Source organism: Eurosta solidaginis, chromosome 5 (genome assembly GCF_040869045.1).
Source record: "Eurosta solidaginis isolate ZX-2024a chromosome 5, ASM4086904v1, whole genome shotgun sequence".
Taxonomy (NCBI): domain Eukaryota; kingdom Metazoa; phylum Arthropoda; class Insecta; order Diptera; family Tephritidae; genus Eurosta; species Eurosta solidaginis.
In genome coordinates, this window is record NC_090323.1 from 118,957,201 (window position 1) to 118,973,010 (window position 15,810).

At 41.5% G+C, this 15,810-nt stretch overlaps 1 protein-coding gene across 1 annotated transcript in view; it reads right to left on the reverse strand.

The window, feature by feature from the left end:
* Cpsf5 (cleavage and polyadenylation specificity factor subunit 5) overlaps positions 1 to 15,262 on the reverse strand; it is a 262,303-nt gene extending 247,041 nt beyond the window's left edge. Inside the window, exon 1 of the mRNA XM_067789252.1 lies at positions 15,021 to 15,262. Within this exon, the coding sequence (XP_067645353.1) occupies positions 15,021 to 15,157 (137 nt within the window). The 5' untranslated portion in view covers positions 15,158 to 15,262. The remainder of the gene's footprint in view (positions 1 to 15,020) is intronic.
* Positions 15,263 to 15,810: the final 548 nt, after the last annotated feature.

Sequence of the window (15,810 nt, forward strand, 5' to 3'; positions counted from 1 at the left end):
ATTAGGGCGGTATCCACTGGGACAACAGGTGGCAGGAGGGATGTAGATGTTGATGATTTCTAGGTTTGCATCGCCTGACCGGACAGATAGGCCTTGACGTTCTAAGACATTGTCCCTGCGGTCGATGCCAGGATCAAATATATAATATTGCACAGAGTGATGTATGATAAACGCGAGGCCGCCTCCATTTCCGCTCTCGCGGTCTTTCCTGTGGACATTAAACCCAGAGCAGGTCTGCAATGCTGTGAGTTTAGTCTCTTGAATCGCAGCAATGCGGATGTTGTGCCGCTTCATGAAATCGACTATCTCCGTAATTTTTTGCTGCCGGAAAAGAGGGGCGAGAAGACGGGGGCAGGGGCTGATGCTCAGCATTGCTACCAACTCTACTACGAAGGTAGTAGTTATGAGTGGTATCAGCTGTTTGAGTTGTTGGCGCCGTGGGGCGCGAGCAGCAGCGGGTACTTGTTGTGGCTTGCTGAGCAGCGGGGCTGCTGGAAGGTAGTGGGGGACGCTTAGGCGTAGACTACGGGACGCCCTTGGGCGCGAACAGCAAGGAGCCACAAAAGATTTATAAAAGTTACGTGGACGTCGGGTTTTGGGATCAAGCCCAGAACAACCTGTCCGATGCAACCATCCCTTGCACGAGACACACTGAACAGAGTATAACCGTCATAAAAAGATTCTTTTCCGGCAGATGCAGCAAAACCATTTCTCAGGACCGGGGTCAGGAGACGGACCCGGATTGGATTCGATGCCTTCCCGGAGTAAGAGAGTATGGAGCAGTCCTGCTGCAAAGAGCTGCTGGGAGGATGACAATTTGTGGGAGGGACGAAACAAATTAAATGGGGTCACACTGAAATGACAGTCCTTGGTCGGGAAAAATCCCGAGTCGCTTCGGTACATAGAACCGACTGCCTTGGGAAGCGGGACGGCCATACTCTTGTCAGTGTGTCTCGTGTAAGGGATGGTTGCATCGGACGGTGCAACCCCCCCGACGGGTTTCATTGCGCCATGCTGCCCAGCCGCATACCCAAATACACTGGGAATCCCAATGCCTACCCAAGGACGGCTAGTCCCAGGGCCTCAACAGCAATCGCGTTATGGCCTTCCACAACCTAGGCGTAGTGACCCGTCACTTACTTCCAGAGTGGCGACGTCTACTCCTATGCACTTCAGAATTCTGCAGTTAAACTGTAATGGATTAACTCGGAAGATCACACTGTGCAATATCATATATTTGATCCCGACATCGACAGCAGGGACAGTGTCTTAGAACGTCAAGGATTATCTGTTCGGTCGGGCGATGGAAATCTAGAAATCATCAACATCTACATCCCTCCTGTCACCTGTTTCCCCAGTGGATACCGCCCTGATTTCAGCGGCGTACTCCCTGGAAACAATCGCATTGTCTTGGGCGATTTCAATGCCCATCACGATCTATGGCACTCAAATTTGCGGGTGGACAGTAGGGGTGAGATGTTAGCGGATCAAATAGAAGAAACGACGTTCTGCACTATAAACGGAGACGCCCCCACACGTATGGTAGGAAGCCGTCACAGTTCGCCGGATATTTCAATCGTGAGCGCAGAACTCGTAAACTGCGTCAACTGGCAGCCGATGGTAACATTGGCATCCGACCACCTGCCTATACTTATTTCGTTCGAGCGTCCCGCAGACTTCATCGTGCAGAAAAACGCACTTTCATTAATTTTAAAAAAGGAAAGTGGGACGAATACAAATCCTATACAGACAACCGCTTTGCTGCCCTCCCTATCCCAACTGATGCCCGCCAAGCGGAGCGTGCTTTCCGCAAGGTCATTGAATACGCCTCGGCTCGTTTCATTCCCGCCGGTAGAATTCCCGAAATTCGGCCCCACTTCCCGGCAGAGGCCGCAAGTTTAGCGAGAGAACGTGACCTTATAAGACAGCTCGATCCCGGCTACACCCAAATAAGGGACATAAACCAACGCATCAGATTGTTTGTGGATGAACACAAACGGGCGAAATGGGAGGAGCACCTAAGCTGTTGTAACCTCTCTGCCAGTGTAGGTAAACTTTGGTCCACTGTAAAGTCCCTATCGAATCCGTCTAGGCACAATGACAAAGTTTCCATCGCCTTTGGCGACAAAGTGCTGTCGGATGCGAAAAAATGCGCGAGCGCTTTCTGCCGACAATACATAATGCATTCTACGGTCGACAAAAATAGGAGGTCCAACAGACGCGCACGTAAACATAAGTTCAGCGCGTCACCAATGACCATCACCGCTAAAGAGGTTGAGGATGCCATCGGTCATGCTAAACCATCCAAAGCAGTGGGCCCAGGCGGCATAGCCATGCCGATGCTTAAAAGCCTAGGGAAAGAGGGTTTCAAATATTTAGCACATGTCTTCAACCTGACTCTTTCCACCTTTGTCATACCCGGAAAATGGAAAATGGCCAAGGTGGTCCCGCTACTAAACCCTGGGAAACCAGCCAACATAGGAGAGTCATATCGCCCGAAATCTCTCCTATCGCCAGTAGCCAAGACGCTTGAAGCCCCTTTGCTCCCCCACTTCAAAGCAAATTTGCAGCTAGCCTGTTATCAGCATGGCTTTAGAAAACTCCATAGCACCACCACCGCGCTAAATGCCATTAGCATCCAGAAAAATGGTGGTCTAAATCAGAAGCCCCACCATAGAACAGTACTCGTAGCGCTAGACCTATCAAAAGCTTTTGATACGGTCAACCATGGCACGTTACTGCAAGACTTGGAAGGGTCTACCCTTCCCCCATGTCTTAAAAGGTGGACCGCAAATTATCTGGGTGGTCGGCAGGCATCGGTGCAATTCAGAAACGAAATATCAAAGCCAAGAAGAATTAAACAAGGGGTGCCTCAGGGTGGTGTCCTATCCCACGTTTGTTTAATTTTTACATATCAAAACTACCCAGATGATGGTAGCTCCTTTCGAGACGAATCCATTAATCGATCTACTAATGCACAGAACGGGCTTCCACGTATTTAGTGTAATAAGTATATTACGTATAAGTCATTTCTTTCCTTTCTGTCTCTTTTCCTCTTTCACCTTCATATGCCATAGCAAATTGCATTTAACCAAAAGCAGTGCATAGCTTATTGCCAAACCTTTGTATATCTCTGGTGCTAAATTATTATAAGTCCCCAAGTTTCAAAGACTGCTCTCCAACGTTGCTGCGCATACTTAGTAGGCGTGCGAAAGGTATAAATATCATACACATCAACGCGCAAAGCCTCTATAGAAAACTTGATGAGTTAAGATATCTTTGCGAGGCCTCCGATATAGATATTATATGCATCTCCGAGACCTGGTTTTCTTCACGCCATAACGATGAGATAGTGAAACTAAATGGCTATCGACTTTTCAGAGCTGACAGAAGTGGTGACGGTGGTGTTGTCGCTATATATATGTTAAAAGTAGTTTGTCCTGTAAATTACGTTGTAGTTCTTGTACCGGTGATTCTGTAGAATTTGTGTTCGTTGATGTTTTTTCATCAAAGGGTGATAAGCTCCTGGTCGGCTGTGCATACAGAGCTAATCGCCAAGTAAATTTTGCTGACTTTACTGATTTTCTGCAACCTCTACTCTTAAGTTACGAAAATATAGTCCTAGCTGGTGACTTCAATAGCAACCTGCTCACAGATTCAAGTCTTAAGCTAAGTATGGAATCTCTGGGACTCTTCTCGGCTAACATTACCATACCAACACTAGTTCCTCGCTGCTAGACCTCTTCTTTGTAAACGACTCAGAGAAAGTACTTCTTTACGATCAGCTATCTGCTCCCAATTTTTCTAAACACGACCTCCTATTCATTACTTACAACTTTCAAACGTTGTTTACACCGAGCTCGTTTACATATCGTGACTTTAAAAGTATAAATTATAGTGCACTTGCTGAAGCAGTGGAGTCTGTCGACTGGAGATTGCTTCGAACGATGGCATCGGTGGATGGGCAAACTAAATTCCTTCAAGACAGTATAAATAAGATCTTCGACGACCACGTTCCTACGAAACTTAAGGTGACGAAACACAATAGCAATCCATGGTTTGACGCCAGTATTATGCATCTAATTCACTTGCGTAATCTAGCTTATTCCCGGTGAAAAAGATACAGAACTGTGGAAATGCGCATGCGCTTCAAAGCTGCACGAGTCACTGCCAATAAAGTCATAAGATCGGCTAAAGTTCATTTCTACGAAAATAAGTTCAGCACCGCTTTAAATTCAAAAGAAACTTGGAATAGGATCTAGAAAATTGGAATTGGCAAATCCAAGGCCGATCTCTCTGCCCCCCTGATGTAGATGTTAACGATATCAATGATAGTTTTTTAAGTACCTCCCTCGGCTGCTAATGTATGTACTGACAACTACGGTGATCGTGTAAATATTGATGCTAGTCCCCTCGAGTTTGTTCGTGTCGATGACTGTGATGTTGTGAAAGCCATACTTTCTGTGAAGTCCACCGCTATAGGCTTAGACGGAATATGTGCAAAATTTGTGAAAATTATTCTACCCGTAATCCTGCCCCATATAACCTATTTAATAAACTCTATCCTAACCACCTCTGTCTTTCCAAAATGTTGGAAAGCTGTTAAAGTTATCCCCATTCCCAAACAAAACAAAGAGTACAGGCCGATAGCCATACTGCCTTTCCTTTCGAAGGTCGTTGAGCGCATCTTACATGGGCAGATCGCCACATATGTATGTGCATGTAAATAAACTTTTAACGGACCATCAGTCCGGTTTCCGACCAAAAAGGAGCTGTACTTCGGCACTTATTTCTGTGGTAGAAGATATACGGGAGCGCATAGATGATAACTTTACGGCTTTCCTAACCCTTCTTGACCTACTATGTAAAAAGCTGGAAAACATGTTTAATTTTTCCAGTCATGCAACCAACCTAATCAGATCTTATCTAGACGGCAGAACGCAGGCAGTATGTGTAGATAATAGAAAGTCAAACTTGTTAGACGTTTCGCGTGGTGTACCCCAAGGGTCAATCCTTGGTCCTTTGTTGTTTGTATTGTACATTAATGACCTGCCTCGTGTTCTTAAGTATTGTGACGTCCACATCTATGCTGACGATGTTCAATTGTATACGTGCTGTCCTGTCGATTGTATGAGTTTATGTATAAGTAACTTGAATCAAGACAAATAGGTGTATGGGCTTCCATGAATGGTTTATGTCTAAATCCTAGAAAGACGAAGTGCATTGTTATCCGTAGAAAGCCGCTAGCTACAAATGGCTTAAACAATATTATGTTTGAAAATTCTGTTACAGAATATGTTGACACGGCAAGAAATTTTGGCATAGTTTTTAACAAAACATTGTCCTGGAGAGACCATATCTTTAGAACCGTAGGAAAAGTGTACGGTATGCTCCGTACACTGTGGTTGACACAGTATTTCACTCCGCTACATATTCGACTACTTTTATCCAAAGCGTACTTAATACCTACGCTCCTCTGCGGCTGTGAGATTTTTTCTAACTGTGACGCTGTGAGTAAAAAGAAGCTTAACGTTGCCTACAATAACATTGCTAGATACGTTTACGGGCTGAATAGACTTGATCACGTTTCCTGTTATTCTGCAAAGTTGCTAGACATTTCTTTTGACAATCTTTTAAAGTTTAGAACACTTATTACCTTGCATAAGATAATCTACACGAAGGAGCCTTATTACCTATATCGCAGGCTTCAATTTCTTCATTCTACGAGGACAATGGTTCTTGCACATGTTAAACACCGTATGCTAATTTCGAACGCCAATTCTTCATTACTTCGATCCGTCTTTGGAACTCCCTTCCAGCCAGAATAAGACAAATAAGTAATGCACTACATTTCAAAAAAGAATTAATCTTGTTCTTTAATTGACTCACCTCTCCTTCTTCAACTGACTCTCTTTACTGATCTTCTATCCGTTTTTCTTGCCACCTCCTATTTCCTCAAAGGATAGAACCTAATATTATTACTGTATTACCTACCCTTGCAATGTCCCCTTTATTCTTATTTCTGTTCTGTGTCCCTAGGCTAAGCTCTTTAAAATTTATTGTAACCATTAAGTCTTATTTTACAAATTATATATTGTTTATTCTAAGTTATTGAAACATTTTTTGAATTTTCGCCTTTGTTCTGTCACTGTTCTGATTAGCACTATAAAATAATTTTGTCAAATTGTTGTGTTAGGAAAAAAATTTAATAAAATACAAATACAAATACAAATACCTTCGCCACCAGAAGGAGTTACTATCGTTTCTTACGCCGATGACTGCACAATAACGGCCACAGGCCCGGGCCCAAAGATCGATGAGCTTTGCAACAGAATAAATGGCTACCTCCCTGATCTCTCCAGTTTCTTCGCCGCGCGAAACCTGGCATTATCACCAACTAAATCATCCGCGACCTTATTTACAACTTGGATGTCCCAAATGTCGACCATTTTGAACATCCACGTCGATGGCACTACGCTACCGACTGTCCTACACCCCAAAATCTTGGATGTGACGTTTGATCAGGATCTACATTTTGGTGAGCACGCAGCCGCAGTTGTTCCGAAAATCCAGAGCCGTAATAAAATCCTCAAATCCCTTACTGGCAGTACTTGGGGAAAAGACAAAGAAACGCTCATCATGATCAGCCGTTTGCGTGTTACGCGTCCCCTGCTGTCTTCTTATGTCCCCAGAACACCATATATATAATGAGGCGAGAATACTCCCCATCAAGGAGAGAAATGATATGCTAACCAAACAGTTCCTGTTGAATACCCAGAAACCTGGGAATCCCAACAGACATCTGATTGATGAGCCAGCACCGCCTAGGGACTTAAGGAGTCATCTCCGTAAGCATTTTGAGGAAATACGGCACCTTGAGAACTCAGCCGTATGAAGGAAAAAAAAACACAAGCAGGTCCTTGGTGAACTCCACAAACAGGTGTCGGACCTTTATGCCGGGAATTTCCCCGTGAATCCAGTACTCGGGGAACAGTACCCAAAACTTGCGGAAGAGGAACGCATACTCCCCAGGGAAACGCGAGTCACTCTGGCTCAACTTCGTTCTGGATAATGTAACAGGTTAAACTCTTTTATATCCAGAATCAACCCCGACATACAAAATGTATGCCCCGCTTGCAATGTGTCCCCACATGACACCAACCATCTCTTTAATTGTAATGTGGAACCAACGCACAGTGGGGGTAATTGATGGCCATTTTGGGGTTTAATTCAAAAATTTAATTTCGCAAGGCATAAATTCTTTTAGTACCGAATAAAAGTAAATAAAATTCTGCATCACGATGTAAATATATATTTGTCCAGAAATGTACCGTTTTCTTGCAATGTGCTCCCAAATTTGACACTTTTTCCTTTTTATGCGCGCAGTGCGATAAACGTGAAATAAACTTTGCATTTTTCGAAGTGTTTCTAGCTTTTGTTTTTAAATAAATCAAAAAGATCAATGGAACCTTCTTGTTCAGGTAGCTGAGCAATAAAAAGTGATCTTGTAATTTTATTTTTACGTTTCTAAGAATTTTAATTAATTTTTTTTTCATAAAGCGTAAAAAAACGTGTTTTTTGGCTATATACGTATACATATGGTTGTGATGCAAGTAGGATCGAGCAACATTGATTTCATTTAAAAATACTTTGACAATCATAGTTTCATTCTGTAAAAAAACAAGCTGCGCTATTGCTGCGCACTTTTACAGAATATCGATTTATATGATATAACCTCGCATAGGTTGAAATATGTAGAAATTCTCGAGGGAATAAAATGTTACAAGTGCAAATTATAAACCAAACAAAATAGAGGTCAACATTGTTGTTGTTGTGGTTGCTCGATTTCTGGTTATTCCCTTACATATTACTGGTTATTCCCTTACATATGGCATAATTATGAGGAATTTACATAAGTATATTATTAAAAGTGAGCTAAATCCTGTTTTGCTTCAATGACGAAATGTAATAATTTACATATAAATGTATATACATTTGTACGCAGATTTATTTATTTATTTTTTTTTTTTTTTGGATTATTAGTTTCTTGGTTAAAGCCTAAGCTTATAAAACACCAGGTTATCCCTCCATTGGTGTTAATCCATAACACCATGGGCGGACTGCAATGCAAGGATGTTGCTGGGGCAGGTACTCGGTCACTTACAGGTCTGTGAGCGGAAAAGGTTGGACACATCCCTTTAATTGTGGTAGGATTTTATTTGAGGGCATAATGGAGCATAATTGTTGCGTAATTGAGTGAAAATTGGAGCGAAATTAGTAGCAAAAATGGAAGCCAATAGTAGCACAATATGGCGTGCAATGGCAAGTCAACGTAGTGTGGTCTTAAGCGATGTCGAGAGACATTGCTGAGACGGGCAATCGGCACTCACAGGTCTGTGCGCGGAAAAGGTTGGTCACATCCCTTGATTTTAATTGTGATGGAGTTTTATAGACGGAGCATAATTTGATGCCAAGCTCACTCTGTTTGTCAACGTAGTGCGGCCCTTAAGCGATATCTAAGCAAAACCAAGCTCCGTCGTTAACAATGTATTTATACATTGTTGTAACACTGCAGGATAGAAAAGGTTGGTCACATTCCTAAATTGCGACAAAACACAATATCTCAATCTGATTAACATGTTAATCAGATATCGAGATATCAAAATTAATGAAAGAGGGATTCTGAGGCAAGCACGGAACTCGCGGTGGAGTTGCCGTGCAACCGGGTGCCATTACCCGAAAATGGAAGAGGAGAATGGATAGTCCTCCTCGGCCAAACCAAGGCTGGTGGACTTGAACACCCCAGCTCACCGAATGGTACCAACTTGTTGGGCCGAAGATCAACGGACATTGGTCTGTGTTTTACACCGGAGGTAAGTCTACGAAGACAGGGACTCCCGTAAGCACTCACTGTCTGCAAATATCTCCGGACAGAGATAAAATTTTTCTTTTCCGCCTTCGGATTATTGTTCTCGAGATTAATACGCGTCTTTTGATACCTGACTCGAAAATCTTGGCCCAACTTTAGGGTGGGCCCCTAAACTGCACTACTACCATGTTTTTTTTTTATAGGAACGAGTTCAAATACTATTTGGGTTACACGTCAAAGCCATCAGGTGAAAATGTAATTGAGTTCGATGATAAGCTAAGACATTTCATCTCTGAGTTCAAAATTCGTTGGAACAGGTCCTTTAGACACGAAGATCGTTTTTTGAAAGTAAACAAAAGTTGGCTTGAATCCTCAATAGGTTTTTGCATTCAAGGCAAAGTAAACGTGGTCGGAAAGAAGTCTCATTTGATGAATCGTGTGAAAAAACGAAGCAAAGGAAAGTCCGAGTTTTAAGAGACGAAACGCCCTTCTCTGTATTAGCTTATGCTACTCAAATGAGCTTAAGATCTGCAGGAAAGACTGATGCATCTAAAGTTGTCAAGGAAATAATTAGCTCACCTTCGAGAGCAACAAAATATCGCCAATTTGCTGCGAAAACACCCACATATTCAACACAAATGTCTAAAGAAGAAGTGCTATCAATTTTAGTTGAAGCTAAGTTATCTCGACAGTCTGCAAAACAAAAATGTTATCCCAACAATGAGTGTATTCAAATAAGCGAAACTTCAGCACAAGTGAGCTTGCAAGCACTTTTAGATCATACTGTACAGCGTTTGATTTCGGTAAGCCAAAAAATGATTGAAACATTAAACGAAGAGGAAATGTCGCGACGTTGTCTGTGCTCTAAATGGGGGTCGATGGAAGCTCTGGCCATACATCCTATAAGCAAAGGTGCCTCGAGCCAGATGCATGCGATTCATCAGTTTTTATTACCTGCTTATTCCACTAAGGCTAACTTGTGGAAGCAAAATTATCTGGAAAAATCCTAGACCTGCATCTACTAGATTTTGTAGACCATTAAAAATAGAATTTATTAAAGAGTCATCAGATGTTTCTAAAAATGAAAAAGATAGAATTCATAAGGAAATACAAGGTCTTTTTCATTCGGGTGTGTTTCATAATGATAAATATTTAAAAATTAAGCACGATTTGATTTTGACTATGGTTGATGGAAAAGTATGCAACGCCTTAACCGAAACAGCAGCCACACAAAAATGTTACTTATGTGGCGCAACCTCTAAAGAATTCAATGAAATCGACAATATGATAAAACGGGCTGTAAAAACAGAAAACCTACAATTTGGTCTTTCCATACTTCACGGTTGGATTCGGTTTTTTGAATGTTTGCTGCATGTTTCTTAACAATAACTTATATATGTTAAGGAAAAAAATATATACAGTGTCGAAACATTACAACTGAGTAAAGTAAGTTCCTATGTTCTCTTCGGGAAGATGATGATGAAGAAGGAAGTATACAATTTATGATGATCAGAACTTTAAAAAATTATTAGTTAACATATAAATTATTTTTAAGAGGAACGACTAAAGTTTTACTTTTTCGATCTGTACTAATGATATTAAAAACTCGATAAAAAAAAATTTCACTAAACTATTTTCGGATTTTTCTTTTTTTACTTCATTCGGTACTAAGCATATAATTACATGAAAATATTTTGAATTAAATGCTCGTATGAATTGATCTCCATTTTCAGGCTCGATTACCCCACTGTGCAACGCCTCTAACACCCCTTTCATTATGGTCCACCCCTGTCGAAACAGCAAGTTTCCTTGGACTCCCGTTAGAGGATATTGATGACAATTTGTGATCGGTCGCATATATTAAGTGGGGCGAAACATTGCTACAACAAGAAGAGTATGACCGTCCTAAAAAGATTATTTTCCGGCAGATGCAGCAAAACCATTTCTCAGGACCGGGGTCAGGAGAAGGACCCGGATTGGGTTCGATACCTTCCTGGAGCAAGAGAATATGGAGCAGTCCCGCTGCAAGGAGCTGCTGGGAGGATGACAATTTGTGGGAGGGACGCAACAAATTAAATGGGGTTACACTGAAATGGCAGTCCTTGGTCGGGAAAAATCCCGAGTCGCTCCGGTACATAGAACCAACGGCCTTGGAAAGCGCTCCATTTCCACTCGAGATCTTTTCTGTGGACATTATACCCAGAACAGGTCTGCACAGCAGATCTTGCTGTGAGTTTAGTCTCTTGAATCGCAGCGATGCGGATGTTATGCCGCTTCTTGAAATGGACTACCTCCGTGATCTTCGGAGTTAATCCATTACAGTTTAACTGCAGTAGGGCGGGTACCTTAATGGCGCTTTGTTACCCGGAACGTATAGGATCTATATCAGTCAAAGGACCATCAACATCGATAGCACTCGTTTCCCAAGGCAGTCGGTTCTATGTACCGGAGCGACTCGGGATTTTTCCCGACCAAGGACTGTCATTTCAGTGTAACCCCATTTAATTTGTTGCGTCCTTCCCACAAATTGTCATCCTCCCAGCAGCTCCTTGCATTTTGAACATCCACGTCGATGGCACTACGCTACCGACTTTCTTATACCCCAAAATCTTGGGTGTGACGTTTGTTCAGGATCTACATTTTGGTGAGCACGCAGCCGCAATTGTTCCGAGAATTCAGAGCCGTAACAAAATCCCCAAATCCCTCGCTGGCAGTACCTGGGGAAAAGATAAAGAAACGCTCATGACTACATACAAAGCAATTAGCCAGCCGATTACGTGCTACGCGTCACCCATATGGTCGCCAAGACTAAAAATTACCCACTGGAAGAAACTACAGTCCTGCCAGAATACTGCTCTCAGAATCGCCACGGGCTGTCTTCTTATGTCCCCAGAACACCATCTGCATAATGAGGCGAAAATACTCCCCATCAGGGAGAGAAATGAGATGCTGACCAAACAGTTCCTGTTGAATACCCAGAAACCTGGGCATCCCAACAGACATCTTATTGATGAACCAGCACCGCCTAGGGGCTTAAGGAGTCATCTCCGTAAGCATTTTGAGGAAATACGGCACCTGAGAACCCAGCCGTATGAAGCGAAAAAACACAAGCATTGTTCCGAGAATTCAGAGCCGTAACAAAATCCTCAAATCCCTCGCTGGCAGTACTTGGGGAAAAGATAAAGAAACGCTCATGACTACATACAAAGCAATTAGCCAGCCGATTACGTGCTACGCGTCACCCATATGGTCGCCAAGCCTAAAAATCACCCACTGGAAGAAACTACAGGCCTGCCAAAATACTGCTCTCAGAATCGCCACGGGCTGTCTTATGTCCCCAGAGTACCATCTGCATAATGAGGCGAGAATACTCCCAATCAGGGAGAGAAATGAGATGCTGACCAAACAGTTCCTGTTGAATACCCAGAAACCTGAGCATCCCAACAGACATCTGATTGATGAGCCAGCACCGCCTAGGGGCTTAAGGAGTCATCTCCGTAAGCATTTTGAGGAAATACGGCACCTGAGAACCCAGCCGTATGAAGCGAAAAAACACAAGCAGGTCCTTGGTGAACTCCACAAACAGGCGTCGGACCGTTATGCCGGGATTTGCTCGGTGAATCCAGTACTCAAAGAAAAGTATCCAAAACTCGCGGAAGAGGAACGCATACTCCCCAGGGAAACGCGTGTCACTCTTGCTCAACTTCGTTCTGGATGCTGTAACAGGTTAAAATCTTACCTATCCAGAATCAACCCCGACATACAAAATGTATGCCCCGCCTGCAATGTGTCCCCACATGACACCAACCATCTCTTTAATTGTAATGTGGAACCAACGCCTCTAACACCCCTTTCCTTATGGTCCACCCCTGTTGAAACAGCAAGTTTCCTTGGACTCCCGTGAGAGGATATTGATGACAATTTGTGGTCGGTCGCGGCTGTTAGGTGGGGCGAAGCACTGCTACAACAACATCGATAGCACTTCTCAAAGTCTTCGGGGAGTGGTTTATCTTTAATACAACAACAACAAAATCGGTAACGTTTTACAGGACGGTGCCCTGTGCAGGTGGTATTAAGACTCGACCTCCGTTTTAAGAATCCGAAAGCGTAAATCAAAAATTTTATTTATATCGAAAGTTATTCACAAAAAACCGTAAAAAAAATTACCCTGGATGGGTCCGACACAGGTTTGGGGATCAAAACTAAATGGGCGCAGAACACCTTTTTTGCATTAGTGTGTGTGCGTGTACAACAAATCTGACAAAAAACAACAACCACATGAAAATTAGAACCGATTTTTTGCTTATATCTTTTGACAGAAAAAAAAATTTTAATTTTCGCTTCGGGATTCTAACATGAAATAAATAACTTGTATAAATGGTTGTGTGGTAATAGACAGAAACTAAACATAAATAAAACTAAATATATGATAATAACAAGGAGGAATATCAATGAGGAGGATATAGCCAAGCTAAAAATAAATGATGAAATCATACAAAGAGTTAACAGTATAAAATACTTAGGAATAATAATTGATAATAAACTCAAATTTGAAGATCATATAAATTATACAATTAAAAAAGTTGCTAATAAAATAGGAGTGATGCAGAGAACAACGAAATTCATTCAGAAAAAGTACAAAATAATCTTATATAAATCAGTTATAGAACCGCACTTCGTGTACTGCCCGTCCATTCTATTCATAATATCGGATAAAGAAGTAGACAAGCTCCAAAAGCTTCAAAATAGATGCATGAGATTTATTCTTCAGAAACCTAGAGATACACGAACGGCTGACATGTTGAAGACTTTAGACTGGTTAAGTGTGAAACAAAAGATTTTTTTCCACTCCATGAAATTCATATTTAATATCAAACATGGAAATGTACTTGAGTATTTAAATAAAAATATAGCATTAGTTGAGCAAACTTACAACATAAATACGAGGAGCAAACATAATTTCAAATTGCCGTTTTTTAGAACTGAAATTGATCAACAGAACATTTTCTACAAGGGTCTGAAAAGTTACAATGATCTGCCTATGGATATAAAAAGTTGCAACCAAATAACAGTATTTAAAACAAAATTATATGAATATTGTAAAACCTTATCTATAAGATAAAAAACTGTAATATTTTCAAATTTACGAATTAGGCTTCTGGCCGTAATAAATAAATAATCCAATCTAATCTAAAAAAGGAGGTCGAGACGCGTGTTCGATACCATCTTTGATAAAAACTAGGTGGTGCACCGTCTTGTAAAACGTTACCACAAAATCGAATTTCCGTATTAACCACCGCAAGCCAAATGTTGAATGCCAGATTTGGTTGAAAATAGACTCAATCGGCACAGTGCGTTCAAAGAAATGCAGGCGGAATACTTGTCCTCTACATATATTAAATGTATTAATGCTCCACGTTTACGCAAGGAGAGGTGTATGGAGTCACTAAAATTGGGTAATTTTTTACCCTAGCACTTTACTACAAAACTAGAGTTAGGTCTTTACAAGACGCGCTTTAGAACTAATTTTACAGTTGGATTTTTACTTGTGCTTAACTTACATCGCAACCAAAATAAAGTATAGAAAGGGGGTAATAGTCTAGTTGAGGTGTCGACTGCTAATACGTCAAACGACGCGTATTAATCTCGTGAACAATAATCCGATGGCGGAAAAGAAAAATTTTATCTCTGTCCGGAGATATTTGCATTTGAAGTTGGCGATTTCCATGTGGTTGTTGTTGTGTTTGTACCCCAAAAAAAAATTGTGCATCACCGTGGCTGTAGCCACGGTTATACCACACACCCGGACTTAACATGGCGTAGCCCAGGGTTATTTTTTATAATCGCGGCCGAAGGCCGCCAACGCAGAAAGGTGTTCTGCGCAAAAATACTATGGATCCGACCCCCGGTTTCGGAGGTACCCGCGGGTCATTTTTCGGTTTTTCGTTAATATCTTTTGAACGCGTTAAAATTTTTATTTTCCGCCTTCGGATTATTAATACTGATGTCAAGACGCGTCGTTTGACACCTCTCTCGATATTTTTGCTAGCGTATTAGCAGTCGACCCCTCAACTATCCTATTACCAGAAAGGGTAAAAGTCTAGTTGTGCATACCACATATTCAATTTTTAAAAATTGGCACCAAACTTACAAATTTATTGTTCTGTTTATAGCCATAGATTGACCAGTCGAGTACTTTTGAATACCATTATTTACACTGGCATCTACTTGCCCTTGACTACTTCGCCTCGGCCATCCCGTACCGGATTTATTCGACACCTGCGACATATCGACTTGTAAACTCCTTTCAATAAAAAGTTAAAGTTATATTCTATTAACTCTATAACACACACTTAGAGATGCTGCGATAATATAAATAATTTCCACGATCTTATCGAATATTTAACATCACTAGTTGACTCATGTTCCATTCATTGTGTACAGTACCAGTGTGTCAACTAAGCGATATATGTCAAAATTACAAACAGCCTCGCTCACCTGATGCAAATCTCAGATCTAGAGTTGCTGTTTTGGTACCTAAGAGTACTTTAAGGGGTAATTTTGAATAAGGTGCCACGGTTTTCCAATTTTTTTTTTCGAGTGTGGCGGGGGTCATAAAAATCACAAAATTATCATCCGTAACTCTAGGAAACTCTTAGTTTATGAAATATAAGCTTTTTAATTTCCAAATTTAGTAAAAATCCAACTTAAGTCCTGCACTTAAAATTCGGGTTACACATGTCGATAGCGTTATCAAAAGAAGCGTATTTGCGTCAAGATTCAGAATCCGAAAGCAGAAACTACATTTTTCATCTCGTTTAAAAGTTATTCGCGGAAAACCCGTCGGTACTATTGTCGCTTTTTTCGTTGTTGCAGTTACAAAAACGAAAACATTTAAAGGTGGTGAATAATGTTGCCAGCTCCCCAACAATATCTTTTTA